The 17,011-nt window shown below is 39.2% G+C and overlaps 1 protein-coding gene across 1 annotated transcript in view; it reads right to left on the reverse strand.

Moving 5' to 3' along the window:
* The window catches only part of AP4E1 (adaptor related protein complex 4 subunit epsilon 1), a 78,214-nt gene that overhangs the window by 26,554 nt on the left and 34,649 nt on the right, over positions 1-17,011 (reverse strand). Inside the window, exons 8-13 of the mRNA XM_080642556.1 lie at positions 16,461-16,534; positions 7,853-7,975; positions 7,641-7,750; positions 5,982-6,121; positions 4,102-4,214; positions 3,877-3,995 (exon numbers count right to left, since the gene is read on the reverse strand). Of these exons, the coding sequence (XP_080498682.1) occupies positions 3,877-3,995; positions 4,102-4,214; positions 5,982-6,121; positions 7,641-7,750; positions 7,853-7,975; positions 16,461-16,534 (679 nt within the window). The remainder of the gene's footprint in view (positions 1-3,876; positions 3,996-4,101; positions 4,215-5,981; positions 6,122-7,640; positions 7,751-7,852; positions 7,976-16,460; positions 16,535-17,011) is intronic.

Here is a 17,011-nt window from a genome sequence, read left to right on the forward strand (position 1 = left end):
AAATACGACTCATTGCCCTGGCCAGTTTGGCTCAGTGGATAGAGCGTCAGCCTGTGGACTGAAAGGTCCTGGGTGCCATTCCGGTCAAGGGCATATGCCTGGGTTACAGGCTTAATCCCCAGTAGGAGGAGTGCAGGAGGAAGTCAATCAATGGTTCTCTCTCATCATTGATGTTTCTACCTCTCTCTTACTCTCTGAAATAAAAAATATATTTTTTTTTTAAAAGAAAAGAAATACGACTCATTAAGTTCAATCCTTAAGTAGTAAGGTAATTTTTTGAGTGCTTTAATAAAAGTGGTTACCTCTCTACAAGAGCAGGTAACATAAATCCCAGTTCAAAAATTGGTGAATTTATATTTCTAGGAAGATAGAGTAGAAGCATTTTTCCCATATTCTTCCCATGAAATACACCTAAAAACCCTTGATGTTACAAATAAAACACATGTAAAAAGACTCTGAAAGGTGAAGAAAAGGCAAATCGCTAAGGACCTTGGGACCTAAGGAACAATACAGGGAGTTATCTGTTGCCTCATACACCCCAGACTGGATACTGGAGAACTAACAACCTGGAAACACCAATGGGCTCAAACAAAAAAGTCTCAGGAAAAGCCTGCCCTCTAGCCAAATAGCCAGGAAGACAAAAAGCTTGGACTCCAGCTAAGCACCACACAGAAAAAAACTGCAGCCCTACCCATACCAGCAAAGGCAGAGTGGAGGGCCAAGACTTCAACCCCTGCCAGGCTGTAAGAGGCACAACTCCCCCACAAGGATGGTGACAAAGAGGGCCGAGTGGGGGGTCAGGACTTTCATCCCACCAAGCTGCAGAGGCCCACGCCTTGGCTGTGTCCGTAAAGGCCCCACAGGAAGCCTACATCACCTCCACCCAGGTAAAAAGAGGTGCCCTTCCCCTCTCTGCTGGGGTGTGGTCAGGGGAAGCCTGTGGAGGGTCAGCACTTTCCCCATTGCTCAGCAATAACAAGGCCATCCCCTTCACAGTGTCAGCAGAGGCCACCTGTTTAATCTTAACACCCTTGTCGCAACATCATCTGCAAAAGAATTTAGTCATCATTTATGGAACACACCACCCAGAAGCAGCAGAATGCCCATTCTTTTCAAGCACCCACAGAACATAGCACAACCCAGGCAATATCACAGGCCGTAAAACAAACCTCAACAAATTTAAAAGGAACTGAAATCACACAATATTTTCTCTGACAATACACTCAAACTAGAAATCAGTAACAGAAAAGATAACAGGAAATTTTTCAAACACTTAAAAACTAAACAACTCTCTTCTACACAATCTTTCCAAAAAATAGAAAAGAACACCCTCAACTCATTTTATGAAGCCAGCATTACCTTGATACCAAACCAGAGAAGAAAAATATGAAAACTACAGGCCAATATCCCTCATGAACAGAAATGGAAAAATTCTTAACAACGTTTCAAGAAATCTACAAAAACAATTCTAGACTGCCAGGCAACAAACATATAGAAACCAAAATTAAAAATACATTTTCTACTGCTCTAAAGAAAATGAATTACTTAAGTATAAATCTAACAAAACATGTACAGGATTTATATGCTGTAGAAAGAAATAAAAACACTCTAAATATATGGAACATAAATAAATAAATAAATAAATAAATAAATAAATAAATAAATAAATGGAATGACATGTCACGTTCATGGAGGAAAAAAACAAATGGCCACCAAATATAATAACCAATTTAGCGCAAGGATTATCAATGCTAAAAGCACTGGTGAAAGAGAGCTGAGGAAAAGATGTTCACAGAGCCTCACAGAATCACCTCACAGATTAGTTATAAATTACTAAAGAGAAAGCACTCCTTGACAATGGAGAGATCTGAAGGTCAATGTCTTCACCAAACAAACTTACAATCACCGATAATTGAAGGAACTAAAATTACATGCCACCTGATATGATGCAGTACGAAGTACATATGATTGCCAATGTAGAAGTCTTGCTAAAAATGTTTACAGAACCAGAATTAACCAGAGAAATTCAGAAATGTTGGACATTCTACAACTCAATAGCATTCATCCAAAATAAATCAATGTCATGAAAACAAAAAGAAACTGAGGCTCATTATAAAATGCTTAAAAGGCCAAAAGGATATAAATAAATAGAATTTGCAAACCCTTACTGGATGTAGGATTGGGAAGAGCAGAAAAACAGCCTTAAGAAGACTTTTTTTTTTTTTTGGACTGTAAATATAAACTGTATCTTAGGTGATATTAATAAATTAATATTTCTTAGGTATAATAATGATTTTATCATTATCTAGAATAATGTCATTCTTACGAGATTCATGTTCAATTTTTTATGGGTCAAGTGTCATGATGTCTACAACTCAATTTTAAATGGTCCAATAAAACAAACTGGATAGAGGTAGACCTAGATATAGGTATAGGTGTTGATAGAATAAAGCAAAGATGATTAAAAATAATAACTGGGATGCCCGCCTGGTGTGGCTCAGTGGATGAGCATCAACCCATGAACCAGGAGGTCATAATTCAATTCCCTGCCAGGGCAAACGCCCAGTAGGGGTCGTGCAGTAGGCAGCTGATCAATGATTCTCTCTCATTGCTGATGTTTCTATCCCCCTCTCCCTTCTTCTCTCTGAAATCAATAAAAACATATTTTTAAAAATAAAATAATAATAACTGGGAATCTAGAAGAAAAGTATAGTGGTACTTGTTATTACTAGTCTTTCAACTTTCCCATAGATAAGAAAATTAAAATTCTTAAATAAAAGTCTGGATAAAATTTAAGTTAACATGCTAAGTTTTGGCAAAACTATAAAATATTAAAATGTGCATATCCCGCCCTGACCGGTTTGGCTCAGTGGATAGAGCGTCAGCCTGCGGACTGAAGGGTCCCAGGTTCGATTCCGGTCAAGGGCATGTACCTGGGTTGCAGGCACATCCCCAGTAGGGGGCGTGCAGGAGGCAGCTGATCGATGTTTCTCTCTCATCGATGTTTCTAACTTTCTAGCCCTCTCTTCCTCTCTGTAAAAAATCAATAAAATATATTAAAAAAAAAAATGTGCATATCCTATGACCCAAAAGTTGTACTTCTCCAAATCTCCACTATAAACACTTACCCATAAGCATAAGAAGGAATACACAAAGATGATGGGATATATGTGATTATATATGATTAAATTACATAAGATTATGACTTACATCTTACAAAGAGATGATTTCCCTTGCTGGCTTTGATGAAGCAAACACCCATGTTGGGAAGCCCACATGGCAGGAAACTAAAGGTCATTCTAGGAACCTACAATTTTACAGCCGAAGAAGCTGATTTCTGAGCTTGTAAGTGGACTCTTTACCAGTCAAGTGTCAGATGAGACAGCAGCCCCAGCCAATACCTTGACTGTAACCCTAAGAGGCCCTAAGCTAAGCCATGCCTATACTCCTAACCCACAGAAACCATGAGATAATGTTTTATGTTGTTTATGAGATTTATGTTGTTTTAAGCATTAAGTCTGTGGTAACATTGTTTTACAGCCATTGTTAACTAATATGTCATCATTACATGAATAATCACACATTCAAATATAGATTCACAAAGGAAACACAACAAATGTGTTGTAGACAGAGAAATCTAAACAAATACCCATATTTAAAAGACTAGACATGTGAGATAGCAGAGAGAATGAGCAGACAAGTAAATAGTTGAGTGATAGATGGCAGCTGGCCACTAGGGGGCAGGGGGGAATTGACAGCTGAAGGAGTTAGCCGAATAGTAGAACTGAATGATTTCTGAAGGAAGTATATTGTTAGCATTTGCTTTTATAAAAATATAATTTTATAAACATTTATGATTGAATGTACTTTGCTCACCCAACTCATAACTTGAAGAAATCTCTGTGGATAGAACACATTTTCCACATCTAGTAAAGTGAGATAAGATTGAACTGCATAAAGCCTTAATTGTTGATCTTCTGTTTCATCATCAAAACCTACAAAGAAATTGATATATCATTTTCATTAAACTCTCTAAGGACTCTGTAGTAAAAACTTTTAATTTAAAAGTCTTTACTTTATAGAATGTAATAGTTTACTAACCTTCCGCTAGCAGTCTCAGGAAGTTATTGGGAATATCAGGATGCATCACATCTCCTCCTACTGAAAACACAGCATTCATTGTCTGAATAAACCATGCATTATCAGGAGCATATGTGTCCACAGTGTTAAGAACAAGTACACATCCAAATGCCACTTATTAAAATTATCCTTTCTGCATCAACCTTTTAAAAATAACCAATTCATCCTAGTTTGGCATTTTCACCTTTAATCTCTGCCAATAAACTGTTCTATATTCCAGTTTTATGTAAAATAGGTGTTCAATAAATCTTATTTAATAAACTTTAAAAACCAGTTCATGTCGCTTTATCTAGCACTCTGCCTTGTACATAACAGGCATCCAATAAATAAATGTCAAGTAATTGAAAGAAATGTTCCAGCGAATTACGGACAATACAATAATGGAAAATAATATACACTTCAGAGAGACTGAATGTTGTGATGTGTTTACTTGAACAAGTTGTTTAACCTCCTATCTAATCTGCTCCTCTTCAGTTCTAATATTTTATCGTTTGCTGGCCAAACCTAGAGCACGGCCTAGGATTTAAGCAATTTCCAAAATAATTTAATTAACATTATTCATTCATTCTTCCTTAGCTTTAACAACAGACATCTTAAAGAGAATGCAACCCTAAGAGGCCCTAAGCAGAGAATCCAGCTAAGCCATGCCTATACTCCTGACCCACAGAAACTATGATATAATAAATTTATGTCGTCTTAAGCATTGAGTCTTGACCAGTAGAAGTTCTTCTGACTTTTAAAAAACTAATGTGAAGAAAAGTATGTGAATGGAGCTCCCAACTACTTTACTGTGACAATTTCTAATATAAACAATACAGGGGTGAGCAAAAGTAGATTTACAGTTGTAAGTATGCAAAACAGAGTTTATTCTGGTATTATTATTAATTACTAGAGTCCCAGTGCACAAAATTTGTACACGGGTTGGGGAAATGTCCCTCAGCCCAGCCTGCACCCTCTCCAATCTGGGACCCCTCGAGGGATGTCCGACTGCCCCGTTTAGGCCCGATCCCACCTAAACGGGCAGTCGGACATCCCTCTCACAATCCAGGACTGCTGGCTCCCAACCGCTCACCTGCCCGCCTGCCTGATTGCCCCTAACCGCTTCTGCCTGCCAGCCTGATCACCCCCTAACCACTCCCCTGCCAGCCTGATCGATGCCTAACTGCTCCCCTGCTGGCCCGATTGCCCCTAACTGCCCTCTCCTGCCGGCCTGGCCACTGCTAACTGCCTGCCCCTGCCAGCCTGGTTGCCCCCAAATGCCCTCCCCTGCAGGCCTGGTTCCCCCCCAACTGCCCACCCCTGCAGGCCTGATCGCCCACAACTGCCCTCCCCTGCCGGATATCTTGTGTCCACATGGGGACGGCCATCTTGTGTGTTGGAGTGATGGTCAATTTACCTCTTCATTATATAGGATTGTATTATTTTCCATACAATGTAAACCTACTTTTGCCAACCTCTGCAGTGTGAAGGATAAATGTTAGCATCCTGATCCCTCCACCCAACCCACACACCCCTAAAAACAACAAGAACTTTTACTCAGAAAAGAAACTGAGCAGGAAGTAAAGTCAAAGACAAGGAGGGACTGATAGAGAAATCAGGCAGAGGTTCCTGTATCTTCTTGCTCATAATACTGACCAACTGAATGAAAAGAGCCAGGAAAAAAGCCATCCCCTAAGAAGTCTACACAAATTCCTATTTTTAACAAGAGAGGCTTGAATATCAGGAATGGAAATTATGCTGGGTCTCTGAACTCAACTTGCAAGTAAACATGTCCATACCAATCATTTTAAACCACTGTGTAACTAAAGGCATTGTATGATTATGGTTCAAACAAAGGATATTTTTCAGCCAGCTCAGCTATTTTGCCAACCAAATTAACGATAATATACTCTTCTTTGCTCTGATGTAAATATTCAAGCATTTTCTGGACAATCACTGTTATATTCTGTGCATTAGTAATTCTGTAAAGAAGTTCCAGCGTCTATTTAAGGAAGAGAAATAAAAACAGTATTATAAAACTATGCATGATAACACCAATAAATACAGTAACATATGTTTATAACATGGTTGATTCTTTCACTTTTACTAGTATGTAGATCTCCTGAGCAGGCCATTTAATAGGTGTGCAAAAAATGCACAGAACTTAATAATGGTAACCGTTAGAAATAAATAGAACTTAAGAAAAATAAAACTGCCCTAACCGGTTTGGCTCAGTGGATAGAGAGTCGGCCTGTGGACTGAAGGGTCCCAGGTTCGATTCCAGTCAAGGGCATGTACCTTGGTTGCGGGCGCATCCCCAGTAGGGGGTGTGCAGGAGGCAGCTGATCGATGATTCTCTCTCATCGATGTTTCTAACTCTCTATCCCTCTCCCTTCCTCTCTGTAAAAAACCAATAAAATATATTTTTAAAAAATAAAGAAAAATAAAACTATTTTTAAAAAAATTAATTATGGCCGTAGCCCTTGAAGGGTCTCGGGTTCAATTCCAGTCAAGGGCACGTACCTCGGTTACCGACTTGATCCCTGGTCTGGGTCAGGATGCGTGTGGGAGGCAACCAACTGATGTGTCTCTCTCACATAGATGTTTCTCTCTCTTTCTCTTTCTCTCTCCTCCTCCTTCCCTTCCACTCTCTCTCTCTAAAGATCAATGAAAAAAATATCCTCAGGTAAGGATAAATAATAAATAATAAGAATAGTTTTGTTTCAAACACAGTACCTTTTAAAATTCATAATCTTTTTTAAAAATTACAATTGTTTAATGCAATACAATGTTCTCTCAATAACTACTTTTAACTCATTGCTTCTAAGTAACTTACATGTTTAGTGGCCCTTTTTATCTTTAGTACTTTTAAAATCAGAAATAAAACTATCCACTCTTCTTAACTAGGTCCTATGTACCATTTTAAATGAAGGTATAGAGTGATTTCTCTACATGAGAATTAACAGAAATATTTATATAGACATCCAAGCAATTTTATAAAAGGAAAAAGTTGAAAGAGATTAAGCAAATAACACACCTTTCCTTCCAAGAAGTTAAAATCATTTTAGGAATGTTTCCATACATTCCTACATATGTAATAGGGAATGAATTATCCCATTTTACAAATATTATAGAGAACAATGAAAGATTATTAACCATCATATAATATATCTTAAAATGGTACTAATAAAAAACTGAGAATAAAATGCAGGTCTTCTATTGATATAATATCTTGGACCAAAAAGATATTAATGAATCTATACAGGTAATTGGACCTAATTCCTCCAACTCATAAGTTAAAACCATTCCTGTGGATACTGACACAAGAAGTTTTTAGAAAAGTTTCTTAAATTTAGCAGAAAGAATAAAATGCTCTCAAAAGTTAAAATACACACATCCACACACACACACACACAAACACACACACACACTGCCCACCACTTTAATTTCTCTCCATAATGGCAATAAAAAGTTTTAAAATTGTAATACTTTCACATACATAATTCAAAACATCAGCTTACCTCTCTTTTAATAATGGGATCAGGATGGTCTAAGCATTCAATTATTGTCATCTGGTGTTGAAGAGCCAGAGTGGGATCCTGTTGGATAACATAGGTAAGAGCCTTCAGTCCTAAAAGCAAAAATCACATTATATGAAGTGACTTGCAACAAATATCCAGCAAATTTCAAAAGGTCTCTTTGTAATTTTTGTCAAAAGAACCAATCGTCTTACCTAAATATTTGAGATTTATTTTAGGTGACAGGACAAATTTTCCAATGCACTTGGCAGCCTTCTCAAGTAATTCTGACTTGGGATAAATAGAATAGACTGTATGCACACATTCAAACAGAATGGCTAGAGAAAGAAAACATAAAAATGTCAGGGATCATGTTAAGGCATAATGAAAGAAAGTGTTTGTGTGGAACTCATAACAAAGCAAACTAATTAGAAGGCCAGTTGTAGTCAAAAATCTTTTTGGAAAATTTTCAAAGATATAAACGTTATTGTTTTCAGATTTACATAGTTTTTAGGATTATGTATGTTAACAGTACAATTTAAAAAGAATTTTGTATAGTAACAGATAAAAATAATGCATTCATTCATGCAACAACTATTTACTGAACACCCCTATGTGTCAGACATTGTTCTAGTAGTACGGATACAGCAGTGAACAAAACAGAAAAAACCCTTGCCCCCTCAAGGAGCTCACAGTCCAATGACACATAGGTAACATTTTCATTGTTTCTATATAAATAGATATTTCTATTTGAATGCTTTAAAATAATTTAATATAATTTATTTATTTAAAGTCTTTTATTTTCTGGCCATTTCTACCACTTGTATACAAAAACTCTATATGTGATTTATTTCAATATAATCATTTTGGGATACTTTAGCATTTATTTCAAAGTAGAGCCACTACTCAAAAATCTTCAAATCACTTCTTTAAAAATTAACCACAAAGAATATAAAACCACCTATTGAACACCTTGATAGTGTTCAATATGGTTTTCTTATATAGTCAAAGATCTGATAACTATGACAGATGACCTAAGTGACACTAACATATTTTTCAAACTCTTTTAAAGAGCATCAGTCGTGGGGCTGGAGCTTTGCCACGGTAAAGAAGAATCACGTAGGCACCACTAAGTCCTGCATGGCCTATGCAATCATAGCATGAGAAGTGAGACAGACTCTGCAGCCTTAAAAACAGTTCTAATACAAGCTGAAGCACATTAAGTGTCCCTGACAGAATCACTTCTCTATTTCCAAAAGTTTAAAAAAACATAACAATCGGACACTTCTTACACTTGCCTATCAATTGAGGCACACATAAATACTGTGTAAAAAAAATTTTATATAAACTCTTTCGATAGAAAGAGAGAGAAATCAGAAATATAAAGTGCTAATTAAGAATGGAACTGACTTAAAAAAAGAAGGGAACTGACTTGCCCTGGCCAGGTGGCTCAGCTGGTTGGAGTGTCATCCCATACACCAAAAAGATTGCGGGTTCAATTCCTGGTAAGGGCACATACCTAGGTTGCAGGTTCGGTCCCAGATCGGGCTGCATAGGAGAAGCAACCTATGTTTCTCTCTCACACTGATGCCTGTCTCTATCTCTGTCTCTCCCCCTCTCTCTAAAATCAATAAATATATTCTCAGGTAAGGATAAAAAAAAAATAACAGGAGGAAAAAAAAGACAGACTTTTTTTCTTTACTTTAAGAAAAACCTACAAAGTAAATTAACTGAACTTAAAAAGATACTTTGTATATTCGGATGCCTCACTATAAAATGTCTATTCTGTGCTATGAAAAAGTTGACTTTACAACTTTATGAACTAAACAAGAGCCTTAACCAGCTACCCTCAGCCTATTTTTGCAAGCCTGTGAACTAAGAATTGTTTTTACATTTTTTAATTTAGATATAATTGACATATAAAATTATATTACTTTCAAGTGTATAATTACCATTTGTTTTGAATATTTTTATTTATTTCAGAGGAAGGGAGAGAGAGATAGAAACATCAATGATGAGAGAGAAACATCACTGATCAGCTGCCTCCCGCACACCCCACACTGGGGATCAAGCCTGCAACCCAGGCATGTACCCTGACCAGGAATCAAACCGTGATCTCCTGGTTCATAGGTTGAAGCTCAACCATTGAGCCATGCCAGCTCTCTAATTACACTTTTAAAGGTTGTAAAAAAAAAAAAAAAAACACACACACACACACGCAAAGGAAAATAAGTGACAGAAACATATGTGACTTACGAAGCCTAAAATATTTACTATTCGGTTCCCTTTTCAGAAAAACTTTGCCAAACCCCCGAACTAATAATGTGACAGCCCTGAGCAAGATTAAAAATGATGATGCTCCATTTTCTATCATAATTGACATTTCTTCCTTATTGGATTCCTGCCATTCAGAACTCTCCTATTTTACTACAAAAACTTATTACTCATCTGAAATCTAAACTTTTATATATAGATGCTCATAAGATTTCTGGAAAGCTAGTATAGGTAAAATTAATAATTCAAAAACTGCATTTACTAGTCAACTTAGGCATAAATGAGCTGAAAATGAATTTAATAGGTGTTTAAATTATTTTCCCACCTAGAACTCAGTCCTTTTATTCTCCAACTCTACAAAATTTGAATATAAGTTCATAAAAGCGGTCTTCTTTCCACAATGTTTAAGAGAAATGTGCTTCTGAAGATTTCTAAACATAAAAATATAGCTTGGAGCTTTATTTACTCTTCCAGAGAAGCCCAGGTCCTAACCAAAATATCATCAAGCAAAAGTTACCAAATTAAAAATTAATAGCTTTCTAACATCCACGACATTGTGAATTTATCATAGATATATTGGTTTGGAATATGCACAACATTTGAAGAAGTTCTACTAGTACCTTATCCTTCAGATGACGTTACTTTCATTTTAAATAAGTTACGTCTCTTGTCTACTGACACCACTCTGGCAGGGAGATGGGGTACCACCCAATGGAGCCCAGGTTTTCCACGCTGCCTCTATGACACTTTCAGAGGAGGGAATCCTGATTCATTCTGGGTGGGAGGTGCGAGTAGCTGCTAACACGACCCTGCCTGGGAGAGGAAGGGATACTTCATTACTGCTCCCTATGTTGCCTCCACTGACACTGAGGGGGTGGCCTTCACTAGCTTCCTCTAACACCAGCCCAGCAAAGGGAGGGAGCGGTATCTCGCTTCTCCCTACTCCTGGATAAAGCGAAATCCAGGCTTCCCACATTATCTACATTGATAATGAAGGGGGGGTGCCCCCATTAACATCTGGCAGGAATGAAATTCCTACTCCCCTCCTGGGCTTCCCTGCCACCAGCCCAGTGGGAGGGTTGGGGCACCTCCTTACACCTGGTGAGGGTGGAAATCTCAGCTCTCCTCTAAGCCTTTGCTGCAGTTGGTGGATCCAGTTTTCTTGTGTGGTGCTTGGTTAGGATAGAGGGGCTATTCTCTAAACGTTTCTATCTTGCTAGCTTGCCCTTTTCTTCTTGGGGTGTTCTGTCTGCACCTGCTGGCATTTCCAGGTTGCTGTCTGGAGTATGCGAGGCAAAAAGAAAACCCAATACTCACCATGGTGTCATTCCTTGTGTACCAAGGTCCCTAATCTGTCTACCTTCATGTCTCCACCTTTCAGAGTCTTTTATTTATTTTACATATAATGTCCAGGGTTTTTAGGTATACTTAGGGTGAAAAACAGGGAAAGGTACTTATATCTACACCTGATGGTTCTGTATCTTGTACTCCATTTTATATAATTCTCCCAATTTACCAGTCTACTAAAAACGTCATTCTCATCTTATCAGTACCCTGCCCAAAAATCTCCCATACCTCCAGATTTATACAGTATGAAGTCCAAACTCGTTTGGCTACCATGAAGAGACCACCACAACATGGCCTTTCCCCTGCTCCCACTATGAGCTGTCCATTCAGGCTAGTGAGTCAGTGTTCTCTGAAAGTGTATTAAATATCTCCAGTTCTGCACCATTTCTCATGTTCCCTCTTCCTAGAACTCTCTTCAACATCCCTTCTGGCTACCTAAATCCTACCTACCTTTCAGGGTCCTATCTATAATAATAAAAGCGTAATATGCTAATTAGACCAGACATCCTTCTGGACATCCTTCCTTCCGGACAAAGCTGCAGTGGGCAGGGGCCGCAACAGAGGCGGCAGAGGCCCCCCAGCTGCAGCCACAGCGGGTGGGGGCCGGGGGCAAGGCCCTTGCATGAATTTCGTGCATCGGGCCTCTAGTTACATTAATAAAGCCCCGTGATCTCCATCACCTCTGAACTCTTGCAATACTGACTCCCTGTGCCATCCCTCTACATTCTGTCTTATACTGGTATTATGCTTTCATAAATAAGTTATGTCTTCCATTATATTATAAATTCCTTAAAGGCAAAAACTATATTTTATACTTCTTCATATTCTCTACATCACTTTATACAACACCTGACATATAGCAGATACTCAATAAATGTCTCTCATGTGATTTATTTCTTGATTTGACACTAAGGTAAATTATAATAATGGAACTTTCATAAAAATATGGTTTAGAAAATATTAAGGCTGAAACTCAATCAAATAGCTAACCAATAAAGTATAATAACTTTCTCTTCCTTCCACTCAGTTAAAACATATTACTCATTGATTAATCCAGTGCCAGATACTGGGATATGCTGATGAATAATTCAGACACAGTCCCTTCCCTTATGAAGTTTATAATTTAAAATTCACCTTTTTAAGCAATCAAATATTTATATTAGGGTTACTAGAGAGTACTATTGATAAAACCCATGTTAGCTATAAACAATATTAATATAAATATGGAATAAAAAGCATAATGATAGAAATAAAGAAAACAACCAAAACTGTAAGGTTTCTGTAGAAAGTGATATGCTGGACTGACAGCCTACAAAGAAGCAAACTGTTGGTGTTGACTGGTTCCAGCAATCTTAATAAGAGAAGGGTGTCCCAGTGGAAAACATTAAAAAATATCTCATCAGGTATACAGTATTCTGCAAATCAAAAGGAACAGGTAACAGTGGTTATCTCCAGAAAAGGGAACTGGGTGGTGGGTGATAAGGATTGAAGGGACACTTACTGTTCACTGAATACCCTTTTGTACTTTTTGAACCATGTGTATATATTACCTATTCAAAAAAAATAAAAACATTGAAGCTGAAATGCGATTACAAAAAAAAATGGGCTTTCTTCAAGAAAAACAAATTCTTAACTAATTTTAAACAGAATTCCTGGAGAGCCTTTAAAATATTACCCTAGACCATTGGTCGGCAAACTGAGGCTCACAAGCCACATGCGGCTCGCGAGCCGCAGTTTGCCGCTCTGTTGACTAATGAGTTTGCCGACCACTGCCCTAGACAATGACTGATTATATCCCAAGGAAAACTTTTTAACTTCCTTTAGCTGCCTGCAAAGACTCTGACACGTCTCTGGATCTTCTGACAAACCACCTGCCTCAGTAAGGGTCATCCTTACCTCTGGGCCCTTAGTCTTCTCATTACATAGCAGGATCCTAGATAATGTCAACTGTTCATTATACTGTACTAGAAGCCCGGTGCATGACATTTGTGCATGGGAGGAGGGTCCCCTCAGCCCAGCCTGCACCTTCTCCAATACGGGACCACTCAGGGGATGTCCGACTGCCGGTTTAGGCCCGATCCCTGTGGGATCGGGCCTAAACCGGCAGTCGGACATCCCTCTCACAATCCTGGACCACTGGCAGTTGGACATCCCTCTCACAATCCTGGACCGCTGGCAGTCGGACATCCCTCTCACAATCCTGGACCGCTGGCAGTCGGACATCCCTCTCACAATCCTGGACCGCTGGCAGTCGGACATCCCTCTCACAATCCTGGACCACTGGCAGTCGGACATCCCTCTCACAATCCTGGACCGCTGGCAGTCGGACATCCCTCTCACAATCCTGGACCGCTGGCAGTCGGACATCCCTCTCACAATCCTGGACCGCTGGCAGTCGGACATCCCTCTCACAATCCTGGACCGCTGGCAGTCGGACATCCCTCTCACAATCCTGGACCGCTGGCAGTCGGACAACCCTCTCACAATCCTGGACCGCTGGCAGTCGGACATCCCTCTCACAATCCTGGACCACTGGCAGTCGGACATCCCTCTCACAATCCTGGACCGCTGGCAGTCGGACATCCCTCTCACAATCCTGGACCGCTGGCAGTCGGACATCCCTCTCACAATCCTGGACCACTGGCTCCTAACCACTCACCTGCCTGCAGGCCTGATTGGCCCCAACTGCCCCTGCCCCCCGCTGGCCTGGTCGCCCCACGCAGCCCGCTGCTCAGTTGTTTGGTCATCCCTCACTAACGCCCCTGCCAGCCTGGTCGCCTCACACAGCCTGTTCGGTCGTCCGTTTGGTTGCAACGGTCGCTTAGGCTTTTATATAGATAGATACTCGTAAGGGCAGGGGCTGTGTCTACCTTGTTCTTCCTTTAATCTCCCATACTGAGCATGGAGAAATATAAGTCAATTAATTCTTTCCTTAATCTGTACCTAGTTTACAAATCAAGGTTTTGTTTTGTAGGCATTCAATAAATACGGGTCGAACAAGTGAATAAACCACTCTTACTGACTTTAATCACCATTTATACATGCAAAACCTAACTCTATCCTTTTAAACTTACTATCTCAATTCACTACCATTTGCATTATTTTTCCTGTATGAGTCTTATGCACACAAACCTTTCTCCTTATTCCTACTGCATCTTTGTCAAGCTCTTTTATTTCAATTAAACTAGTTCAATTTCTGCCCTCTACCCTACACTTCTACAACCATTATTCTTAAAGATCAACAGTTTATCACTGTCTGAAAGAAACAGCAACACTCTTCACCCCCATCTTCACGGTACTTCACCAGATTTAAGAAATGACTTCTCATTTGAGTTATATCTCTCAATGCCTCTTCTACTACCCTTCTGCATAGCATGCAAAATTCAAACTGTTTTATATCTATCTCTTAAATACCCCAATTTCTTCACCCAGCTTTCTCACATTGATCAATAAAGAACTAATAGTTCCTCCCTCTGGCTATTATGATTGGAAGTGTTTCTGGTTACTTTTCTGAGTTCTCCCCCCTTCTCCCCTCAAACTTGTCTCCTATCACTAAATTACTTTTTCAAATTACATAAAATATATATAAAGAGCTACAGTCTCTTCACAAAACACTGTTATTATTCCATATATATATATATCCTGTCTAATAAAAGAGTAATATGAAAATTGACCATCACTCCAACACACAAGATGGCTGCCCCCATGTGGACACAAGATGGCCAGCAGGGAAGGGCAGTTGGGAGGGACCAGACCTGCAAGGGAGGGCAGTTGGGGGCGATCAGGCCAGCAGTGGAGGGCAGTTGGGAGGGACCAGGCCTGCAAGGGAGGGCAGTTAGGGGTGACCAGGCCTGCAGGGGAGGGCAGTTAGGGGCAAACAGGCTGGCAGGGGAGCAGTTAGGCATCAATCAGGCTGGCAGGGGAGTGGTTAGGGGGTGATCAGGCTGGCAGGCAGAAGCAGTTAGGGGCAATCAGGAAGGCAGGCAGGCAAGCAGTTGGGAGCCAGCAGTCCTGGATTGTGACAGGGATATCCCAGATTGGAGAGGGTGCAGGCTGGGCTGAGGGACAACCCCCCCCCCCCCCCGTGCCGTGCACAAATTTCGTGCACCAGGCCTCTAATATATATATATAAAATCTATATCCTACTCATCTTTCAGTTGTGTTCTTAAATATCGCTTTTTCATAAAAACCTTCCCTGTTCTCTCCCTCACCTAAGACTAGCTGCTGTATTCTCCCACAGCACCCTGTAATTCTCCTTTATAACATTTACAGCACTGGCTCTTTCTAGTCAGTGAGCTAAATGATAACACTGTTTTATTCACAGCTGTATTCCAAGTATCTTGCACAAGGCCTGACAACAGAAATTTTTAAAATATTTCACAACTAGTTGACTAATTGATGTATTTAAGAACTATCCTATTAAATATGGAACAGGTCTACTAAGTTGATGAATATTTTCAATAAAAAGATAATTTCTCTTAAAAAATAAAGTCTTAAAAGAGAGACAAATATAAAAATGAATTTAGGTCAACATTTAAAATAATGCCATAGCCCTAGCCAGTTTGGCTCAGTGGATAGAGCATCGGCCTGCGGACTGAAGAGTCCCAGGTTCGATTCCAGCCAAGGGCACATGCCCAGGTTGCGGGCTCAATCCCCAGTGCGGGGGGACATGCGGGGAGTAGCTGATCAATGATTCTCTCTCTCTCATCATGCTTCTATCTCTCTCTCCCCCTCTCCCTTCTTCTCTGAAATCAATAAAGATAATATTTTAAAAAATAATAATGCCATAAGTTCAAATTATTTCCACTAGTTATTCAATGCTTCCATTGAAAAATAATAACCCACCCGGCTAGTGTTGCTCAGTGGTTGAGCATCGACCTATGAACCAGGAGTTCACAGTTTGATTCCCAGTCAGGGCGCATGCCCGAGTTGCGGGCTCGATCTTGCGTGGAGCGTGCAGGAGGCAGCCAATCAACAATTCCCTCTCATCATTGATGTTTTTATCTCTCTCTCCCTCTCCCTTCCTCTCTGAAATCAATAAAAATATATTTTTTTTAAAAAAGAAAGAAAAATAATAACCCAAAGAATCACCTTAAAAATTGACATAAAATTCTATTGGAATTTGTAATATTCTAACACAGATTCAGCTATAATACTGAAAAATACTGTTAGTCGTTAAAGTAGCATTCACATGTTACCTACCATATGTGACATTGTGATTTAACTCGGCTCTTCGTAAGGATTCATCAAGAACATCATACATTAATTCACTTGTCCTGTTTAAAAGATATTTTATTTGCAGTAAAATTATAGTATTAAAACCCAATAAAACATAGTTTTTCAAACTTCTCTCTCTTTAAAACTGAGAATCTACAGAAAAGAAGTGAAAAAATTTCATTTTATGAAGCTATGGGAATTTCACTTTAAAAATTCCATTTGCTCTTTTTCATGAGTTTAACTTCCTGCTTTATCAAAGTTGACTAGTCAATGAAGATAAACATGTCAATCAACTCTTTCCTAAACCTGTACCTAGTTTACAAGTCAGGCTTTTGTTTGGTTGAACACACTATCTTTTAGTTTTCTTTATAATAAGATATTTCCACCTGTTCCAAGTTACTACAGTAATACCTCAGAGATCCAAATTATTCCAGACAGTACATTATCTGTATTTAAACCACATAATTTTTTAAAATATTCAAGCACTAGTCTATGAGCAACATTGAGTTCTTCAGAAAGAAAACTTTAGCTTTCAT

This window comes from Plecotus auritus (assembly GCF_963455305.1).
Source record: "Plecotus auritus genome assembly, chromosome: 1".
Lineage (NCBI taxonomy): Eukaryota > Metazoa > Chordata > Mammalia > Chiroptera > Vespertilionidae > Plecotus > Plecotus auritus.